Genomic DNA, 24,260 nt, shown 5'->3' with positions numbered 1-24,260 from the left:
GCGCTTGTATCATGCATAGATATCCATATAAAGGCTAGATGTCTTAAGGCGGAGTCACTTCCGGCATCACCGGTGGCCATCTTGCCACAGGGAAGCTATGAATTAAGGTGAGTGATCAGCACGCACACAAATCCTCTTATCTCGCTGAAATCTTGACGGATTTACAAACGGTTTGGTTTCTTACAAACGTTATTAACGTGGCTATATTTCTTTCATATGGAAGTCCATTGTTATAATTATTCATATGTATGCAGTGTCATAACTACATCTCTGATGTTTATAACAAACCAAACCGTTTGAAAATCGGTAGAAAATTTAGCAAGTTATGGTTATTTAAAAGTACATGCACCATGTTACAAGTGAGCGAGCACCCTGTGGTAAGATGGCCGCCGTGTGCGGACGTCGATCTCCATTGGCCAGCAGCGCGCACGAGACATCTAGCCTTTATTATATGATATCTATGGTATCATGAACGCTAGACTCTCCACTCCTGAAGGAGGCGCCATTACCCCTAACCATGTTCTAAATCCTTCTCATCAATCCTGATTTCCCAAACCTGTGTTTGACCCTTTATAAGTCTGTTTGTTCCCTGGTACTGTGTTCAGTCTTGAGCCATTTATCCTGTGTATACTGCTGCCTGTCTTCGAGTTGAATGAATATGAATTGAGTGACTTGTTGAATATTTTGGACCCTCGTATCTGTTTTTGTTTCACTGTTTTATGGAAGCTCGGCACTCCTAGTTTATTTGTATTTTGTATCTTTTGTTTCTCTAGTAAATATTACTTTTATTTTTTGAAGACTCAAGTCTCCTGGCTCTTTTGATCTTCTGCTGTTGGGTTTAAGTATTAGGGAGTTATCTCAGTGAGTAACCACTCACACTTAGAGCACCAGAGATCCAGGTTCAATCCCCATCAAGGGCAACTTATGTGGTGTTTTTAATGTGCTTTAAGACAAATCAAGTGCAAATTCATGTCAACACCATTGCTGAGTATTTTCTCTTTAAAAATGCAGTGGAAAAAAGACAGTCTCAAAAACGCAGTTTCAAATTGTTGATGTTTCTGACGTCACAAACTACCTTGTAACCAATCACGTCAAAGTGCCGGCTGACTTTAGCATATCCTTAACAGCGAACTAGCAGGGGAGTCTCGAGAGATGCCAGGTTATCCCCGTATATATTTTTTTGTTGATATGAAAAATCCGGATAGATTTAGCAATATAGTGGGTGTATGATGTATATTACAATGTTATGATGAACTATATGCCTGTCTCCACTGACGTTCAATAAAACATTTTTTCAATTCATGGTTCATGAAACATTAACAACACGCTATTAGCTGTTTGATAACATAGTCCAGCAAAAGGCTAATCATATTAATTACCGTTATGTGTCCGACGTTGTAAAGAGCTACACCATTGTGCAATATGCACCATTTACCTCAGTAAGTTTGCCGAGTGAATCTGTGAGCTGGCGTGAGTGGAGGCTGGGCTAATTAGCATATTCATGGTTCAGCATAATACTAAATGACGGAAATGTTGTAGAGTTACATTAGAGTTACATAAAACGTTTAAATATGTCATTTGGTGATCAAACATAAGTTTTAAGGGATACAATTATTGACTGCAAGGGGGACTTTAATGGCTTTCTCAATCGCAAAATCCTACCAGTGTACTGAATGTTTGCTCCCTAAAAGGTCCCACAATGTACAAGAATCATGCTCACTATGTGTGCGTCCCAATCAGCTCCCTAGCTTGTGAATCAGTATCGTGTACACAAATCCAGGCATTGGTAATAAGGACCCTGGCTCACTACATTTTAGGACAGATGACTACATACAACATGTCACCGCTGGTATTAATCAACAACAGGCAGGACATAGGCTATATCTTTTTTATATGATTTGTTATGCTGTGTAAACATATTGTTCTGTTACATATCCTTACAACATTTAAGCCGAATATTATACATTTTAATTTAGATGTGTTCACTACCTATTGTGATGGATTTTTTAATTAATCAACTTTAATTAATCAACTAAAAAAAAAAAATTCTTGCAGGAACAACATTCATAATTATGCTTTTAAATGTTTCCAAACTCTTTGGGGAAAAATTGTGACTTTGATTGTGTGTGTGTGTGTGTGTGTGTGTGTGTATAAATAACAAATAGGGGATGTGAAACTAGACAGATGACTAGTTCTCAAACCTTGTGATAAGTAATCACAAAAACAGAGTTTGCTTGGGCCAGTGACAGAGGGAAAAGATTGGGGCTTTTGAACCAATTGAACCAATCATATTGAAGGTGACATGTTAGTCACTATAATCTTATTTGTTGTCTCGATTCTATAAAAACTGTTGTATCCGTGTTTTCTGGTGGGATTCTCAATGGAATTTGTCTGAGATCCTCCGGCCTTGCTTCTTGGGAGAGATTCCCTGAGAACTGCCCGGGAAGATCTCCTGGCCGTGATTAAAGCATTTGAAGGACATTTGCTGAAGTCTGTTTGTCGATTATTCCTGCGCAGGAAGTAAGCTAGTTTAGGGAAGCAAGTTAGTTAGAGTAAGACTCGGCCAGTTGTCGACTGAAGACGCAGGAGCTAGAGTATAAAGGTACTGGGTGTCGATTTGTAGACGTCCCAGATAAAGGTATTGTTGTCGATTTGGAGACGCCTCAGGTAATAAGATCAATTGGGTGTCGATTTGGAGACGACCCAGATAGTTAGGTTTAGGGAAAAATCTACCACACTGTCAAGCCATGTATGCTGACATATAATAAAAAAAAACAGTTTGTCTTTTTTAATCTTCTATCGTGTGTCATTATATTTATTGAAATGGCTCATGCGTTTTATGTTTCACGGTTCAGAAAAATGAAGTAATTTATGGTAAGGGAGCATTGGGTGATTCTCAATACTTAAATTGATGCTTCCTGGTTTCCTCGCTCTTCTGTCCTCCAGCCCTCGACCCGGAAACCGATCGAACTCAGTCATCTTGAAGGACATCTCAATTCTCTAATTGACCCTTCGCAGGGAGTTTGATTGACAGGCGATCTGACCAATCATAATCCGCCATCCGCCATTTTTGTCTGACAAAGCAGTCAGTAGAGTTAGTAGATTAAAATTGGGGGATTTGAACTTGAACCTGTCTTTCTGCAGTTAAAACAACATTCCTTCTTATGTTCTTTCATGTTTATTTGATGCTATAAATTAAATTTGGTTTAAGAAGATGTTGTCATTTTTGTCAAATTCTAATATCAAAACCTGGCATTTTCTGAAGAAGTATTTGTTTTTTCTTCATTTCTCACACTCAAATAAGCAATTTTTTCCTATTATCTTTTTGAAATGCATCAAGCAAAAATAAATAAATAAAAATAATAAATTACGTGAGCAGTTTAGTTACATCATGATATGTTTTTATTAAATGTAGCAAAAAAAAAAAGAATATCCTTTTTCATTTAAATCTTTTCTTTTTTTTCAAACAAAACATGCATTCTTTAACATATATATATATACACACACACACACACACACACACACACACACACACACACACACACACACACACACACACACACACACACACACACACACACACAGTATATACAATATTATAATTTTTTTATTATTTATTAAGTAACAAACATAGCATAGCATACAATATTACAAAACATAGTGTTGCATTAAATGGTAACAGGGGATCCAATTATTATATCAAAATATTTTAAACACGTCAATGACTTTTTTTTTTTTTACAATTTCAGTGAAGACATAAAGCAGTCAAATTCTACTCTAAACATCTTAAAGATTGGGGATGAATTTACATATGTTTGTTTATGTATATAAAATTGTGCCAGCAGTACGTATAACACAATCAATGAATGGTAACATTAGCCATGTGACGCAGCTGGGCTGGTGTTAGAGACGCACCTAAGCGTTTCGATTCATTTCTCCGTGGTTATAAGGAGTAGAGACATGTTTAAAACGTCCCCTGAATCCTAATTTTCTCTTAATTTTCTCAGCTTTCATTTCGACCCATTCATGACCCTTTGAATGCATCCTTTAAAGCTATATGAACTGTAGACGATGCACTTATTGGGCAAAGATAAAAATATTATTTCTCATTAAGCAATAATTATTGTGCCTTTATTTAGGACAGTATAGTGCAGACACAAAAAATATATGAGGGAAAGACATGACCCAGATCAGAGGGTCACCTCAGGTCACTAACCACGCAACAACAGAATTTATGTAGCTGATGGTAGATTGCTTTTTGATTGTTTATTATCTCCAGTAACAATAAGACAATTATTCCTATCTCTAAGCCTACAACTTCTCGTATAAAGGGAAAGTTTTTTTTAAATGTTCAAATTCCTGTGAAAAAAGTCTTGGTTAAGTCCTTATACAATTATCATCATAGTTTAGATTGATGTGTATGGTTTAAAGTCCATGCAATTTTAGCCCAAATCAATCATCACATCTGCCAAGATTTAAAGTGGAGCTGAAAGAATCTTCAAACCTTCATGATTCAAAAATAGGTGCTATTAGTGTGGATACAAATATATATTTTTTTTTAGCAATGGGTCTGAAATTATTTATGTTTCCAATATAGCTGTGATATAGTGTTAACGAATTAAAGGGCAAAGTAAACTAACTGACATACACCTGACAATGCCACAGTTGTGGCATAACTTCCACCACAACACGCAATTTTGACATACAGTTTATTTTTATTTATTTTTGTTGTTGTAAAGATTTATCAAAAGTTATTTTACTTCTTTACCAATGACACAAAAGTGAGAGTGAAGAGCTTGAGATGGAACATGAGTCTTGATATTTGAAGAAATTAAAAATTTAAATATTGAAAAATAAATCAAGGCAAATCTTTTTTTTTTTTTTTTGTGTGCATAATTTCCAAACAAGCTGAAATTTTGTCACATAACGCAACAATGTTTAAAATATGATTTAATGTTGTATATTGTTATTATAAATTATGTGAATTTGGGATACTTAAATGCAAGCTCTACAATTTGCCTTATAACAAAAATTGTTAAAATATTATGTCCCACAGAATGATATAACATAGGTATGCACTCTAGCAGCTTTACTTTGTGTGCTTTTTGATACATAAAATTTCATAAAAAATACATACATACTTTTTTATACATACATAAAAAAGGTCCTACTCTACTGTACATCCTGATATATTCTGATGTCAAGAACATGGGTATGTTCTGTGTGAGTGGGTGGTCTATAAGTAAAATAAATAGTGTGGAGAATTGGACACAACCTCTAATTGAGATGTGACATGTGGCAAGTGTGAGGCTAACAGGATATGGTTTCTGCAAACGGTACATACACAGGATATGTGGTTAGGTGTGAAGAATAGTTATATTTTGATCTCTGAAAAACTTAAATAACATTTGAAAAATGCTGCCAGAATGCATTTGTATAAGGTTGTGTCTTGTAAAATCAGATCACGTGCGTAAGATCAGATTAAGAAATTAAAATGCGTTTGAATATCTTATTAATATTTCGCATAATCATAAGTGTTTTATATTTTAATACAACCACTTCTATTCTCTCAGTCAGAAGCTCTTATATCAGCTCTTTCAGCCTACAGTAGCCTATCTTATAGCAGAGCGGGCAAACTTTTACGGCCCACTCAACAGGTAATCAGTTTCAAAACATAAGTTAAGTGTGTATTTGATGGATTCGGTGAGTTCATTTAAGGATTTGTCAGAAGAATATGTCAGACTGAAACTCTTGAAATTGTGAGTCTTTTTAGGGTATTCATAAATTAACCGACTCATAAACAGACATTTGTTTATGAATCGGATTGCACAAGTTGCAATGCAACTCAGTAAGTTGGATGTTGATTCAGTAGGCCACTTTGAAGGATTCGGTGAGGTTTTTCAGTGAAAGATATGTCAGAAACCAGTAACTTTTTGTTTGAGCAATTCATTAAATAGACTCAAATGGTTGCACTGTTTGTTTGTTTTTGCATGCATCCCATGAGGAGAAAACACTGTTATATTTTTCATATTTCACTTATATTTGATAAAAATGCCATATATTTGAAAAGCTAATTAAAGTACTGCATGTACGGATCCTGTAGCTTTTAATTATTTATTTTTTTAAACATAAAACAGAATAAACTCTTTAAATGTTTGGGTCATTTCAGAATGTCATATATTATTCTGTCACTCTTTTCCGATATTCTTATTTGACTCTTTTTCATTTGAAAAGTTGTGACGCCTCATCTTGTGTGACTTTCAAAAAAGAGATCATTTATAATATAATTTAACTGAATACTTTCAACGGGTTGCTCTACATAAGCTCTTATGTACAATCGCCTGTTGAAGATTTGGATGGTAAGATGAGATGAGTTTTCATTTTCATTTTCTTTTCAATTTCACTGGCACCCCCCATTGGTTGAAATTTGTCAGTCTGGTTTTGATGACCAAACAGACAGAGCTGCATTTCCGCAAAATGTTGTAAGCCTAGTGATGCTGATATTTTGTACAATCTACTTAGTCTCACTGCCCACAGAGTTTTGATAATGTCTAATAGATATTCTGCATAATAAAGTATTTCACTCTTATTATGAGATTTTTTTCAGCCTTATTAGGAAGTAAATGTGCTCATGTGTTGTGGTGGAGGTATTGAAGTCTAAAAAATATGGATCCTTGCAGGTAATTTCTGTGGCTTCCTGAAGTTCACACTGCTCTATATTGTTGCTCTGTGCTAAGGGTCAGGTTGTCCTCAATTTACCATTGTATGATGTTCTGGACAAATTTCTTGAGTTCTGACCCTGTATGCTTTTATAATGGAGCTGGGACAGGTTAATAGTTTGTAGAAGATTGAAGAGAGAGTAATTGGGTGCTCAGTATGAAACGCTAGTTAGAATGGAGGAGCTCTGGTTGCCGAATCTATAGCCTGAGGTGTGAGATAGGATAATAGGATGTTAAAGGCAAAGTTGTAGCCACTAATAAGAATTCTGATGTAACTGTCTTGGTTCCAGGTGTAGAGCATGTGGCATCATCTTTTGTTTATGTGATGCAGAGCTGTAGCTTGACATTCTGGGAACTCCGACTGTATGCTTTCTGTTACGCTTAAGCAAAATAAGAATTTGGTCAGGTGGAGATAGTGCATGCTATATTGCATTTGGTAATCCCACCATTTATTATAAAATACAAATATTTCTTGGTATTTTTTTTCATTAAAGCTGTCTTATTTCTTATCCTTGATGTTTGGAATTCAACAGAGACAAGGAGCCGCTTGTGGTGTTCAGTCAATCACAACTTTTTATTGGCTGCCTGAGCATGGATTGAACAACTTTTATGAAATAAGTCAGACAATTTAAGCAACTCACAATCCCCCATCCCCCAAACGCCCACAGCAACAACCTGCACCGGGACCCGAATACCCTAGTTACATCCCTGCCTGGGACCATCTCATAAAGGAGACTATAACTTAAAAATGTTGATACAGCTAGCATTATACATTACTATTTTTGGGCCATGGCCTAAGTGGCAGGTAAATAGATTGGGTTTTTAATGGAATCATGATGCTTAATTGTACTAATTTTTGTACTTATTGTACATTAGCTACAGTAGTTTAAGGAAAGAGGATAATCAGATATTTTACTCAGTAAGAAGCACCTTTACAGTTTATGTTCACTTTGGTCAATAAATAGTCACATTCCGTGTGTTTTCCCCCCTTAATTTCATTAGCACTTTCCACAGTTGCCAGTGACTTGATTGCTATGTTTTAACGGTTGGTTAAGGTGAGTGCTTTTATTATGTTTATACTCAAGCAAACAGCAGCTCTGATGATAAAAAAAAGCGCACACTAGTATCATGTACAAATATGTAAAATCTACAAATGTAATACATTAACGATAATAAATCCTTAACAACTGTGATAACACCCAACAGGGTTAGAATAAAGGTCTGTGTTAGTTACTTTTCATATACCACAACCATTATACCTCCAGTGAGAACCTGTCAAGGAACTGATCAAAGTATATGCCGTAAAACAGTAAAATACATGAATGGACTTTTCTGACCAATACAAGGTATAGTAGATGACAACAAACCGACCAAGTGCTGTGCATTCAAGTGATTCTGAAACCAACCATAACTAATGGGGTTTGGAATGAGGCTCAGTCCTACAGTAAGTGGGCTGCTGACCAACCAGATAATATCAGCTGGGTAGAGGGAGAGAGAATTGTGCTGGTGCATTATTCAATGGTGAGACCTTTTCCCCTACTATTTCCTTTTGTGAAACAATGTCACTTATTGCTCTGCAAAAGCACCACAATTTATGTGGACAATGCATTGAGGCATGGCATCCTTTTTGACGCCCCCTTTCCATTCATCTGCATCATGAAGGACTGCAAATAAAATCAAAAACGTCTCATCTCTTCACTTTGTGATTATAATGAAGTATCATTGTAACGAGGTTCGTTGATAAGGGAAGAAGGTGAATTTTTAACATAAAACTTTCACGAGTTCACACTTACAAATGATTAGACAGTACAAGAGTATGTGTATTTGGCGTGCTGTCCGGGGGAGGGCTACGATCTCGGAACGTGGCCCAAACCCAGAGTACTCCCCGTATTTCTAGTAAGGATAGTAACCAGGCGAGTGTGAGGAGACGGGGTGGTAGAGGGATGCAGAAAAAACTGTTGAGGACCGTAGGTGAGTCGGCTACGTATTTATAGGCCTCCTCTCATGCTGATTGGGTAGATAATTTGAACGTGCTCCTCCCGAACTTTGTTAATAAAACACCATTTAATGCAAAAATAAACAAACACCAAAATTAAAAATTAAAGCGGCAGCCTCTCACAGATGACCGCTGCACAAACATGAACAAAACGCAAAATAAAGTCCAGGCCTGATCCGTTTATCCTTCCGGAGCTCTTCTGTAAGACTCGAGACCAGTGTGGCGCGCAGTGCAGGTGATGCTCATTAGTACTTGTGCCACTAGCCCTGCTCCGTTCCCACGACTCTCGGCCCCGCCTTTCTTGCCACAATCATATTAACTCTTTCCCCACCATTGATGGAATTTTCCGTCATTTATGACACAATGCAACCAAAATGGAACGTCCCCCTAAAGTTATACAAGGAACCTTGAACTGCAGCACTTTCATAACCAAAAGAGTACGGTTTAGGAACATCCATAATGTTTTGTAAAGGTTCGGGATTTTCGTCACCTTTAGAGAACTTTTAGGGAACGTTGCGCAAGATCGCAAGAACATCCCCTCCTGGGATATTTATTTCATATTTGGCAGGTTATTTAATATATTTATTACACGGCTCTCTGGAATACTTTTTTTTTCTAGTCAATCTTGCCATCCAGTTGTCAGAAATTTCCTAATATTCAGCATCATCCATGGCGATATTCCTTAATTGAAACTGGCACTATACTTTCATGTCTCCTATATCACACCAAGGACTACCACCATCTTGTAGATATGTTATATTTAAAGGCAACATGGAATGGAAGTTGCGATAGTCTTTTCTTTCCTATTGTGATGTATATGCAGGTGAAACGTCTTCTCGAACAAGACGTATAATAAATATTACAAACTTTATTACAGGCTCTAGGCCCAACAGCAGAACATACACCATACAAAAACAAACAAAAAAACAACAACACTTAAGTATACCATAAAAAATTAAGAATGGTCACTTTTGATTTCATTGTGACTAATATTTTGTAGATTTCTCAAAGTTATATTATCAAAATAAAAATAAGAAATATATATTCGTTTTTATATTAGTGATGAGAAGTTCTTGATCAATTTTAATTAATTTACAGACTCTCTTGTTCGACAAAATGAAAAAAAAAATTATTTGTCTTTTTTAAATTTTTTAATTTAACATTTTATAATTTTAACAGCCAAAATCTCTGTAACATCACATACACAATCTTTGACCATATTAAAAAATAGGAAATCATTACAATGCAGGCAAAGATAAATTATGAGAAACACCAAATAATTAGTTTAACCTCTTTCTTTTGTTCATTTGTCACACAGTGAATATATCTTGGTAACACTTTACAATAAGGTTCATTAGTTAACATTAGTTAACTACCTTAGTTAACATGAACTAAGAATGGACAATACTTCTACAGCATTAATTCATCTTAGTTAATATTAATTTTAACATTTACTAATACGTTATTAAAATCAAAGGTTGTATTTGTTAACATTAGTTAAAGGGGACATATCATGCCAAATGCACTTTTTTAGCCCTTAGATGCATTTTGTTGTATATTTGGAGTGTTTAGAAGTACAGAAAATATGAAATTATTCTTTTCAGGTGCTTCGTTGATATCTTTATATTCTGTTTTGGTCATATTTTTCAACCTGTTCCAATTTTTCTGTTATCTATGACGTTTTTTGAACTATTTACGTCACAGTATTTGCAGCGGAACTGCCAAATAAGGACATTGACTTCCGGCCCAACACTTCGAGCAATCCGCCATTTTTATTTCTCGCTGCAATTTTGTAGTCCAAGCTAAAGGATGCAGAAGTTACGAGAGGGTAAGTTAAAATGTTCGGTTGTTGGATGTAGTAACCCACACGCTTCATTACACCGTCTAATGTAGATAAACTGCCGCGCTTGTGACAAGGGCGCATGTTTAACTGAAAGAACGAGCAGAGAGAGAGACCCGGTCGCGCACGCGCTCTCTCTCTCTCTTCAGAGCCAGGCGAAAGTGTAAACAAGACATCACCGTCTCCAAACTAGACGCTGTCTTGCTCTCTCTCCCTCGCACATATTAATCAAAATAAATCGACACGGTGGTAAAAGGTCGGAAGACCAAAGTTTCATGTGTAAATACAGTACACACCAGTGCGATACATCCATATGAAGACGTTGTTCTACAGGTTCGTCGTCTTCATTTTCATCTCGCTCCGGCTCCGACTCTGGCTCGAACATGTAAGGCTGGCTGGACAAGTCTTCCGTTGTTGACATTTTGTTAATAACGTGTGAATAAAAAGTTTCTGTGCCGCTAGATAATCGTATCTCTGCTATCAAACTACAAAAATGGCCGAACGGGGTGGAATTGAACCTCTGCAACCTGGAGAGGGGGCGGGGTATGAAGTGTCTCAATTGTATTTAAAGAGACCGCACCAAAACGAGTTGCTCTCAGACGCACATCAGAAAAGGGGTAGAAAAGGGGCCTGTGGAGCTATAATAATGAAGAATTCAGACCCAAGCATTGCAGTTCCGCTTTATATAGACTACAAATGTATGATTTATATGTAAAAAGGAACAATTTAAAAGCATGATATGTCTCCTTTAATGCACTGTGAACTAACATGAACAAACAATGAACAGCTGGATTTTTATCAACTTACATTAACAAAGATTAATAAATACTGTAACAAATGTATTGCTCATTGTTAGTTCATGTTAGTTAATACATTAACTAATGTTAACTAATGAAACCTTATTGTAAAGTGTTACCCATATCTTTACATCCCTTTACCTAACCTATTCTGAACTTCAGCATCAATATTGTGATGATTTTTTAAGCCTCTGCCCTCCTTTCAACTACAAACAAGGTTTCTGACTCTGATTTGATTATCCTGGTTCATAAAATCAGCGCTGGACACTGTCCCACTGATAATCTACCACCAGACTACTTTCACTGAATTCCTTGTTCATTCATCCACTCTGGCCATAAAACATTCTAGCTTAAAAAAAATAGCTGGTTAGATGTAATTCATTTCCTATCAACAATGATTGTTTTTTAAAATGTTACAAAATATGCTGTTAGGTTTTGAGAGTCATTTGCAATAAAGTTTGCACACAGATTTTATTACAATTATTAATTGAAAATCTGAATAGTGTTTAGTAGCAGTGTCGATGCCTCAAGAGAAATCTATTTTGTACTGGCATGCTTGTGAACATTATGCTCTATTTATGCTGGTTTTATTTGTGAAATACTAATTACATTCACAAGCAGTGGCGGCTGGTGCTAAAAAAATTTGGGGGGGCGCAACAAACTGAATTATTAATCCAGGACTGAATGTAGGCTAATTGTTAAATAACAATTTAACAGTGATAATGTAGCTATCATTAGCCTAAAGTTTAGCTAAAACTTCAGCCGGTAGGGTTGGGAAATAGCCAATTGCCAAATAAATCTGAATTTTTGGGCTAAATGGCAATGTATGGTATAATCTGAGTATTTAATTATTATTTTTCTATTTGAATAAAAACAAACTGTATTTATTTATTTTTTTATATATTTAATATCCAGATCAATATTGTCCTACAAACAATGTTCATATTGAAGGTTATAAAAACAAACCTTGCTGTCTATCTGCAGTCTAGCCAAAAAAGGGGTCAAATCACATTACATTCTAACATTGCAACATTACAATCTAAAAACAAAATAATGCTTTTTAAAGAAGTAGTTAAATTTACTAAAAAAAAAAAAAAAATGGAAAAAAAAAGCTACTATCATAAAAATACACATGTAGGTTTGAAATTTTCTAGCACATTTATGTTCACCAACAACAACAAATATTCAACAACAAATATTTTAGCTAAATATATTTATAATTTAGTGCTAATGTATATTTTAGTCAGAATTATTGCGCTCCGTCTGTTCGGCGCGCATGCACGCGGCGGCGCTCGTTCACGGAAGTTTATCTCATGACAGCAAGCTGGAAATATTGACTTTCTAACATTTACAGATGGAGAATATGTCCGTGAAATGTAAGTTACGCACTGAGGAAATTATTGGATGTCACTTCAGCTTATGGATAAATATTAGTAGAGGTATATTTGTTTCAACCAATCGCTGCACAAGTGAAGTTTACGTGTGATGACGAAAGCACGTTAGTGCGAGCCCTCCCGGAACCCATAGAGAATGCATTGCAGTGCCTGCAGTTCGAAAAAAAAAAATCTTTTAATGTAAGTCTATGGGAACACTCTGGGCGATTCTCAGCCAGAGTGAAATCGCCCAAAAAGAGGCGGTACTCCACAGGACGTGACTTGGCGCTGATTGGACTATATCCAGAGGCAGAACAACAGTGAGTGACTGCTAGTGTAACTCTGTGGTTGAATGAGATTGTGATTGAAAAAGTCCCTTTCACACTTTGGTGGTGCGTCGCCCAATCGCCCTAATGAAGAAACCGCCGCTTGCTATAGAACATTCCTCTTTTTCTTTTAAACAAAACATTCTATGTGCCGGTTCGTTCAAGGACAGGACATACTGCATACATTGAGCTGTTGATATTAAAACTCTCAAGGCTTGCTGAAAATAATCTGCAAGAAGGTGTAGCCACACTCATAACTTAAATGTGGTGGCCACTTTGTAGAACAACCGAAACGAAAAAGGTATGGCCTATACGTAAACATCATAACTTGTAAGAAACAGTTTTGTAATAATATAATAAAATATGGACAACCACATTTCCAGACAAATTGGGACATTTTGCAAAATGCAATAAAATCAAGAATCTATGATTTGGTAATTCTCTCAATCCTTTATTTAACTGACAAAACTACAAAGAAAATATTTCCATTTTTTTCACAGACCAACTTAATTGTATAAACCAATTTTGATATTTATGGCTGCAACACTCTCCAAAAGAGTTGGGACAGAGGCAAAATAAAAGTGATATAAAATTAAATTTTTGCCTAAAAAGCTAGTGTCCAAACCAAGATTCATCAAAGATGTATTTTAGTCATTTCTGGTTTCAATTAAGATCCCTTCCATTTAATATTCACAGTGTATAAAGTCAGTGACCCAGTGACGCAGAATTAGTAAAAGTTGACTACATTTATTTAATTTATATGTAATGTGCAAATAATTTTGAGGCATACATTTGTGGCTACTTGTCCCTGTGATATAGACGAGACACTCTTGACCCAGAGAGAAGAGGAAGATTCAAAATGAATTTTATTTTACATTTTGCCCCTCCTTGAACTGCCACCCTCAGTGGGGCTGCCCTCCCATGGGCTCACCACCTGCAGGAGGGACCGTAAGGGGCAGATGCATAGTGGATCGGGCGGCAGTCGAAGGCGGGGGCCTCGACAACTCGATCCCTGCTTATGGAAACTAGCTTTAGGGACGTGGAACGTCACCTCGCTGGCGGGTAAGGAGCCTGAGATTGTGCGTGAGGTTGAAAGGTACCGACTAGAGATAGTCGGGATCACCTCCACGCACGGCTTGGGCTCTGAAACCGCACTCCTTGAGAGAGGATGGACTCTCTACCACTCTGGAGTTGGGGCTGTCCGGTCTGTACGACCGGAGTAGGAGCTTGGTTCGCATTGCCGGCAGTAAGTCAGACTTGTCAGAATTTCTAGGCGCAGCCAGGGGCCGGAGGGTATCAGGTTTGGGGACCACATGATTTCGTCTCTGCTTTTTGCGGATGATGTTGTCGTGCTGGCCCCATCAGATCAGGACCTTTAGCATGCACTAGGACGGTTTGCAGCGGAGTGTGAAGCGGCTGAGATGAGAATCAGCACTTCCAAATCCGAGGCCATGGTTCTCATGTTGGTGGAGAGTTTCTGCCTCAAGTGGAGGAGTTCAAGTATCTTGGGGTCTTGTTCACGAGTGAGGGAAGGATGGAAGGGGAAATTAACAGACGGATCGGTGAAGCACCTGCAGTAATGCGGTCGATGTACCGGTCTGTCATGGTGAAGAAGGAGCTGAGCTGCAAGGCGAAGCTCTCGATTTACCGGTCAATCTACATTCCTACTCTCACCTAAGGTCATGAGCTGTGGGTCATGACCGAAATGACAAGATCCCGGATACAGGCGGCCGAAATGAGCTTTCTCCGCAGGGTGGCTGGGTGATCCCTTAGAGATAGGGGTGAGGAGCTTGGTCACTCGGGAGGAGCTCAGAGTAGAGCCACTGCTCCTCCACATCGAGAGGGGCCAGCTAAGGTGGCTCAGGCATCTGTTCCGGATGCCTCCTGGACGCCTTCCCGGTAAGGTGTTCCGGGCGTGTCCTACCGGGAGGAGACTCCGGGGAAGACCTAGAAGACTCCGGGGAAGACCTAGCTGGAGGGATTATGTCTCCCGGCTGGCCTGGGAACGCCTCGGTGGTCCCCCCTGAAGAGCTGGAGCAAGTGTATGGGCATCTCTGCTTAGACTGCTCTCCCCGCGACCCGGCCCCGAATAAGCGGAAGAAGATGATGATGATGATGATGATGATGATGATTTTGCACATAAAATTGTAAATCTGCCATTATCATTTCTCTACTTTGCATTAGCGCTTAACCATGCACTAATAATTTACTACATCAAAGGCATTTGAAAGAAAATAGTTAAATGACTATTTAGCCTTAATGACTTTTGATTAAACATAAAATTAGGATTTTTTTCCCAATAATCTCAATAATTTTTTTGCTAACACTTTAGTTTAGGGTCCAATTCTCACTATTAACTACTTGCTTATTATTAACATGCATATTACTTTGATATCAGCTGTTTATTAGTACTTATAAGCACATATTAATGCCTTAATCTGCATGACCATATTCTACATCCCTTAATCCTACCCCATACCTAAACTTAACAACTACCTAACTAACTACTGTATTAATAAGCAGTAATTAGGAGTTTATTGAGACCCTAATCTAAAGTGTGACCAATTCTTTTTTTTTATATTAATAGGCTCGATTGAAAGTGTGGATATTTTATTCATTCACTTTAGGATCATTACTTAGGCAATAGGCTATACAGATTATTTTGTTATTGGTTCTGTGTAATGTAATGAACTGTTATCTCAGCAAATTCCATTCAGTTTGTTCTATTACCGTTTCACTTTTTTGCTCATTGAAAAACTGTTTGTATTACCTCTTCACGAAGCAGGATTAGCTGTTGTTTGTGCAGTATTCGTAGTGTCTTTTCCCATGTAGTGATCACAGAAAGGGTCAATCCCTTTAATCAGGCTCTTCTGACTGTAATTGATTTTCTACGTTTGGACATAAAACTGAATGATCAATAGGCTAAAGAGAGAGGAGTCAACTCTGATTCATGAGCCTCATTAAGCATCTGTAAAATGCAAATGAGGTGATTTGTTAGATGCTGTCAAACCTGTAAATAAAACAACAGGCAATACTGCATATTATACAACAGTTAGTTCTGGTCCTAGAATTTGATTGGTTGAGCAGTGTATATTCAGTTCTGACAGCACTGCGAACCAGCCACTCATTCAATTTGTTCAGCAACAACATTACTTAATTCAGAATGAAAACAAGTGACTGTCTTAAAGGGTTAGTTTACCCAAAAATGAAATTTCTGTCATAAATTACTCATAAAAGTAAAATAAAAATAAAAAATTCTGTAATAAAAGACCTTCGTTCATCTTCGGAATACAAACTAAGATATTTTTGATGAAATCCAAGAGCTTTCTGACCCCACATAGGCAGCAACGTCAGTGCAACTTTCATGGTCCAGAAGGGTAGTGAAGACATTGTTAAAATAGTCCATGTGAATACAGTGGTTCAACCTTAATGTTATGAAGTAACTAGAATACTTTTTGTGCACAATACACACAAACAAAAATAACGACTTTATTCAAGTCAGGTCTTGCAGGTTTGGAACGACATGAGGGTGAGTAATTATTGACAGAAACTTAATTTTTGCATGGGTGAACTAACCCTTTAATGAGTGAATCATTAAATCATTCAAATAGCCTAACCGATACATTCAAAACACTGATTCATTCAGAAACGAAACAAGTTACTGTCTTTATGAGTGACTCTGAATCATTCATTTAACCAATTAATTCAAAACACTGATTAATTCAGTAACGAAATACCACTGTGTGTTACTTGGAGACGAGTAACACTGCTTTGCTGTTTGTAACTAGATTTAAAGAGAGCTTTTGATACAGTAAATCATGAGATTTTAATTAATAAGTTATCAAATTATAATTTCTCACCAGAGGTAATTAACTGGATAAGATCATACCTTGTTGATAGAAAACAGTTCTGTTGGTGTACCCCAAGGTTCAATTTTGGGACCGTTGTTGTTCAGTTTGTACATTAATGACCTGCCGAACGTTTTTGCATCTACTGTTAACTGTCAGATGTATGCTGATGATACGGTTATATACAGTATGTGCATGCTTAAAGCAAAAAGCAAGCTGCAGAACAATTATCAGCTACAATGGTCAATGTCTCTAATTGGTTAAAAAATTCATGTTTTACATCTTAATGTTAGTAAAACTGTATGTATGTTCTTATCAAAGATTGCAAGAGATCCAGATCCGGATGTCATAGTATCAGGAATAAAATGATCAGTAGTCCATGAGTACAAGTATTTAATAGAGTCACAACTTACATTTAAAAAACAAGTAAAAAAAAATGGGAATAAAATGTAATTTAATCTGGTCAATTTTAGACACATTACTACATTACAATCAATAGAAAGACTCTATAAGCAGGCTTTGAAAATATTGGAAAAAAAGGTCTAATTTATATCATCATTGTAAAATATTAACGAAATACGATTTTTTAAATTGGGAAAATATGATTAAATTTGCGGATATTTTACTTGTGTATAAAATTTTGCATGGTATGGCCCCATCTCCACTTAATGAGTTTATTAGACAAAATCATAAGCCTAACTCATCTAGTAGAGCCACTACTAGAGGGGATTGTATAATACCACATAGAAGGAGTGCTTTTGGGCAGTCAGATTTTTCTTATAGAGCAGCACATGGCTGGAACATACCTACAAAATATAAAAAAATATTACATCTTTTACTTCTTTTTCTGCATCCATATAACAGTGGTTATTGGATAATCCATCATGTTTTCATAATTTGGAGTAGTGGCTTGTTTTTGTCTCCTTATATTTAAAGTTATTCTGTATTTGTATTAATATGCTTTGATTATGGTCATGTTTATTGGAATGTGTTTTTATATGGTTTTATATGTTTTATGGACTTGTGGATTTTACCATCAACCTGCCAGGGACTACAGATGAAAAATAGCCTTTATGGCTAAATCTGGCACATTTACATTATGGACTTGAGTGCTCATGTTAATTAATGTGCATTGTCCCTTTTAAAATAAATAAATTCAAATTCAAATGTGATATTGCTTAAACACAAACATGCTCACAAGGTAAACTGAATGCTTGTTACTTGAGTTACTTCATTATTTAAATGACATGCCACCAAAATGCTCTAAGAAAACAACCTCTTTAGAATATTTTATCTGTTAGACAGAGGCAACACCATTCATACTTGCCTTCACTCATCATTGCTGATTGGTGGAGAAAACTAGGGGAGGGGCCTACCAGCAAGCCAGACCGTGGCTGTGGGAGCAAGAGTATCTCACTCGCCTGCCTGCCAAGTGCTGGGAGCACTCTGGAGACTGAATGCCTCACTCTGAATACTGCATATTGCATTTGTGCACTTCAACAGAGTCAGTGTTTATAGATTCAGTCAGATGTCGCTGTCTCCTATCCTCTAGTTCTCTGTCTGCATGTTTTTATCACTATTTTTTATCTTGTGCTCTTATGTAGGAGGCTCTTGCAGCCCTTTGTTGGATGTTTTTGCTGCTTTGGAGGAAGAGTTATCACAGAGAGGAGGTGACGGATGTTTGTTCACTATCTGCTTTCTTTCTTTTGGTCAAACCACTGACCACAGATATTCAGGGAAATGAACACCTCACATCATCATGGACTGCATCATTCATACCGGAATCACAGCCAGGGAGCTCTGCCGGTGGGAAAGCCTGTTCAGGGCGAGAGAGGATCAGCCTCAGGATGCTATGAGCAGCTGCTCATCTCCACAGAGGTCTTCCTCACGCTCGGGCTCGTCAGTCTCCTGGAGAACATTCTGGTGATTGCGGCTATTGTCAAGAACAAGAACCTTCACTCTCCCATGTATTTCTTTATCTGCAGTTTAGCTGTAGCAGACTTGTTGGTCAGTGTCTCCAATGCTTCAGAAACGGTCGTGATAGCGCTCATCACTGGGGGCAACCTGACCAACCGCGAAAGCATTATCAAAAACATGGACAACATTTTTGACTCAATGATCTGCAGCTCGCTGTTAGCCTCCATTTGGAGTTTGTTGGCCATCGCGGTGGACCGCTACATCACGATCTTCTACGCCTTGCGCTACCACAACATCATGACCCAGCGGCGGGCAGGCACCATCATAACCTGCATCTGGACCTTCTGTACAGTCTCCGGCGTGCTCTTCATCGTGTACTCGGAGAGCACCACCGTTCTCATCTGCCTTATCAGCATGTTCTTCACCATGTTGGCGCTCATGGCCTCACTCTACGTCCACATGTTTCTTCTAGCCCGGCTGCACATGAAGCGCATTGCTGCCCTCCCTGGCAATGGCCCTATCTGGCAGGCAGCAAATATGAAGGGGGCCATCACCATCACTATCCTGCTGGGGGTATTCGTAGTGTGCTGGGCTCCGTTTTTCTTGCACCTCATCCTCATGATCTCCTGCCCCCGGAACCCCTATTGCATCTGCTTCATGTCTCACTTCAACATGTATCTGATCCTCATTATGTGCAACTCAGTCATAGACCCTCTCATCTATGCCTTCAGGAGCCAAGAGATGAGGAAGACCTTCAAGGAAATCTGCTGCTGCTGGTATGGACTGACCTCTCTGTTTGCATAAGGTTTTCTGTTTGACGTTAAGAAACTGATTGTGAGACGTTGGCTTACAAGATAGCACAAGACAACAAGTGGATGATGCTGAGAATGTAGGAGATCTAATTACACTGCATAGCTGTGCACATTTATTTGATGCCCAGAGAAAGCTGATACTATGGCTGTGCTGACCATAAAAAGAAAGCTCAAGACTCAAGGATTCGGTTAAAATATTTTTTATTAATTTACATATTGTTTTGGTGTTTATATATGTATATATATACATGTATATATACCAGACTCGTTCATTTTATCTGCTGAATAAGACATCAAAAGTGCCAATATTTAAAGCATTCTGCTGTGTGTTGTGATTCAGGGACTCAAGCACATGCACAATGTGCTTGGCAATTGTGATTATGTTCTGTTAGCAGGTTGGTACTTTATTATCCAGCCCAAGGACCATTGCAGCTTGATACATGTGTTTCAGACTGCATTTATTTTTATACTTTGTAAGTTATTAAGATCATTCATTTTTTTGCAATGCCATCTGATTGTGCAATAAAAAAAACATAAAAATGAGCAATTATGCCACATAATTTTTTTTGTGGATTTCATGTCTTGGTTTACATTTTCCGTTCTTTCCTCTGTGTCAGTGTCATGGAGCTCAAAAGGTAAATCTCCATATCATCTAGTAGATGATTGCCTACAGGGTCTTAGAAGCTATTTATTTTGTTAGTCTTTTTTAAAGGTTAACCTATTGTGCTGCAAAGTCTCTCGTCTCGTGCAACTATATTAGAAAGGATTTCTGTCTGTTTGCACATTCACATGCTCTCATTTATATCCATGATTTTCCTCTCTTCCAATAATATTACAATGCCAAATCCACTGAATGCACTTAAAAAAATATTATGATTATTTCTCTCAGCATGCTGAGATCTATAGTAGCCTACCTGGATAAAGCCATCATTTGGCATTCCTGTTAGCATAGGTGGAGGGTAAATCAACTCTAGGGTAAGGCTAGATGCGATTCCTCCTTAAAAACACATTTAAATAGAATCTCATGAAATAGTTGCGTGTTTCCTATCAACAACCTACACATCACAACATAAACGCTCTTGTTATTAAAGTGGTTATGTTCACAAACCACTATGATTTGTACAGGCAAGCATATGCACGATTTGGCATGGCAGCCAGTTTGAATAATAAATTGCCTATTTCCTAATGCAGCAATACATACGTTTTCTTCAAATTCTGAATGGATTATCGCCCAGAAAGCGTGCATAAAAGTGCTCCCTTTAGACTATAATCCCCAAGCTGTCACTCATCTTAATTCATCGTGATCTCACAAAGTTCTGCTAATCGATTAAGCTGACTGTACAATGGCCTTAGACTATAATCCCCAAGCTGTCACTCATCTTAATTCATCGTGATCTCACAAAGTTCTGCTAATCGATTAAGCTGACTGTACAATGGCCTGTCTTATTTAGCCTAGATAATGTCTAAACTTTTTTTGTTTCAAGTTATTATAACGAGGGATTTGAGTGTGCAGATCTAAGCACTGAACGAAAACTCCGGCATTTTGAGTGGTAAGGGGTTCCAACTTAAACACATCTGATTGGCCATTGCATTCAAGAAATCATCAGATATGTTTGTGATTGGCAACATTGCTCAATGCTGCAAAAATACGTTGTAAATAGAAAAACCTTTATATTAGCTTCAACGCTCTCAATAGCACAATCACCAAATCTGTTTATGTTTATCAGTTTATGATGTAAGCATGCGCGAGAGTGAATATAGTCAGAATTCAGAGTTCAGCTCGCGCACCGAATACAACATCCGGTGTTTCACCGAATACAGCATCCGGTGTTTCAGCGATTACTAATCTTAACATCTCTGATTGGCCATTGCATTCATAAACTCAACAGAGTCGTGTGTGTGATTGGTTATAGACACTGTAAAACGCTAGAAAAGTATGATGCAACATGAGCAGATCTAAATTGAATGCCCCAATCAACACTTTTAATTTCATTTTCATTTTAAAGGGATGGTTCAGAGTAATTTCAACCTAGGGTCCTTTGCACCATGACCTCGAGTCAAACACCCCCCCCCCCCCCCCCAGAAGCTTTTTTTCCCTTGGTCGAACATTATTAAATGTAGAGCTTATTTAGAGATATCAGCCGAATGGCTTAGTGCAGGCGCTAATGTATCCAAGTTTGTATCTCTTAAATTACCCCACTAATATTGCTACTTCTACAGTAGTACAAATAGGTTCTGTACTCATAAAACGAGGCATTGGAAAGTTTGTAAGTACATCAGGAGTTTGTTTAAATAACACTTGTCTGATGGCTTATGCTAAGTAATTAGCCCGTATTATTAATTATCAGAGGCGGACAGAGTACACAGCTTCATTACTTGAGTAAAAGTACAGATACCCCTTGCTAAATTTTACTCAAGTACAAGTAAAAGTACTACAGTCAGATATCTACTTAAGAAAAAGTACTGAAGTACTTGTTTTTAAAAGTACTTGAGTATCAAGAGTACAAGAGTACATTTTCTAAATATTGCATTACTACTGCCACAGTGCTTACATTGGTAAACACAGCAAACACTTGAAGCGAAAACTATCATTAACTTGTTCAGAAAATTGAAATAGTCTGGCGAGGTGGGGCCACGGGTTGGCACATTCCCGGGATGGACCTGCTGCGTCTTCATCCATTGTTTCGTCCATGGTTTTGTCTCTTATCTAAATCTTAATTCTTAAGTTTCTTAAATCTTAATTTTTAAGAAATTCTTAATCTCAATTTTAATTCTGCCGTCTTTGACCATGGACACTTTTTTCCTAATTACATGTGGTTTTGAGCCAATCACCTAAGCTGTATGGCAAATCTCTCTGGAGCCACATTGAAAATTACATGACAAAACCAATTAGCTGGTGGCACTACAAGCTGGTGACACCAACCCTTCACTAGTTGTGACATTAGGAAATTAAGGAAAACAGCCTGGCAGTCTGATGGAAACCTATATATCCTATTGTTACAAAGTAATTTTTTCAGTCTTCACTGGAAATGAAATGATTCTGACCCCTGCAACACATCTATTCATGTAGTCTGGTGTTCAGTTTGTAATGGCCACACATTAGCATGTGCAATCAATCAATAAAAATTTACTTATTTTAAGATAATTTGAATAAGATATTGCAATGTCTAAGATATAGCACTCATTATCTGTGTTTTTACACAACTCATAAAAGTTATTTAGAGTCTATACCCTTGACTGTTGCTCCATTACATTTGGTAAAAAAAAAAGAAAAACCGATTCATCAGATCACCTCTGAGTAATATTGATCAGTTTAAGTGTGACACAAAGCCCCTCTTTGAGCTTTTTTTCTCCTGATAGCGATTACAATCCATTTATAAGTCTCATTAAATTTTAAGATTGAGTGTATCAGATTGCTGCTTCATAAGTGCCTTAATCATCTTTTTGTTTGCAGTTCACATTTTCATCACTGAATAAAACACCTTCTCTGAACACGTGACATGATAAATGCTTCTGCAACGTACACGGTAGATTTACACAGCATGAAATACTTTCTAGGTCTGCATGAAAAGATATCTTAAAAATAAAAATGCTAATGTGTAAAATGGTCACAGTTTCATCCTATACAGGGAAGGAGATGCACAAGGGGTTTCTCTGTATTTCTCCTATTTGGTCACTGGAATTGATTGCCTGTAATTGAGCATGGTCAATAACATATTAGCTCTGCACCCCATTGGCCGTGTCTCGGTAAATGAGGCTGCCTCAGAAATACCTGAAATTATTTGTGAAAGGCTCCTTTTCTTAGCAATTTAAGCTTGACTTTAGAAGTATCATTTTAGTCATTTATTTGGTAAAGAAAGAAGGGGAAGATACAGCAATGAGCCTAAGAGCATCATGATTGGTCTTGACAATAAAGCCTGCCCTGCACTGACTATTTGTTAAATTTTTCTTATTTAGCTCTTATGATTAAGATGTGTCGTTGAAATTCTTTATACGAATACAACCTACTTAATCTGATTTCTTCACCAGGGACAATTTAAAACAACTTCCAGTTGTTAAAAATAATAACTGCAGTATCTCGAGATAATTCCCTGAATTACCTGAATACTTACAATACAATACTTCCCTGAAGTAAGGTGACAGCGTCCCGTCAAGAAGCTACTATCACTACCTCAATCACACATGAGCACACAGGTCTTTAGGCATCTATACACTCTCACCGTCCTTCTCAGGTGTACGCTGTTCCAACACAGGATCATTAATACTACCTCAGAGTATTTACCCTCACCCCGAGGGCGCCTCTATAGTCTTCCACTGTCTCTGCGGTGGTCTTTTGAGCATAGAATCTTTAGTACTTCTATTACTACTTCAATCACACATAGATGTTCTGCTGTTGTCTTTTGAGCGTAGAATCTATTTCTCAGCTGCACAGCATATATCTGACACGACTCCCAAGTTGCTCTTTGTAGAAATTAAATTGTATTCACGGCCGAGAGATCACTGGTCACAACAACCAAGTGAGTCTCCTGAATAGAAAGATACATGTACATTTATATCATACAGTTGAGTCAAAATCAATGTCACTCAAGTCTTCTTCACTGTGATTTGGTCTGGTGATTGGTTTGTAATGAT

At 37.5% G+C, this 24,260-nt stretch overlaps 1 protein-coding gene across 1 annotated transcript; it reads left to right on the top strand.

Annotated features, from left to right (window-relative positions):
* Positions 1 to 18,639: 18,639 nt before the first annotated feature.
* Positions 18,640 to 19,704, top strand: mc4r (melanocortin 4 receptor; the record flags this gene model as incomplete). Its single annotated transcript, XM_084411146.1, has 1 exon — positions 18,640 to 19,704. One exon carries the CDS (start codon positions 18,640 to 18,642, stop codon positions 19,618 to 19,620), a length of 981 nt encoding a protein of 326 aa, XP_084267272.1. The 3' UTR covers positions 19,621 to 19,704.
* Between the last annotated feature and the right edge of the window lie 4,556 nt (positions 19,705 to 24,260).

The sequence above is a fragment of the Rutilus rutilus genome (assembly GCF_951802725.1).
Source record: "Rutilus rutilus genome assembly, chromosome: 6".
Classification (NCBI taxonomy): Eukaryota; Metazoa; Chordata; class Actinopteri; order Cypriniformes; family Leuciscidae; genus Rutilus; species Rutilus rutilus.
Note: the sequence above shows the minus strand (reverse complement) of the source record. Positions and strands in the feature narration are given on the sequence as shown.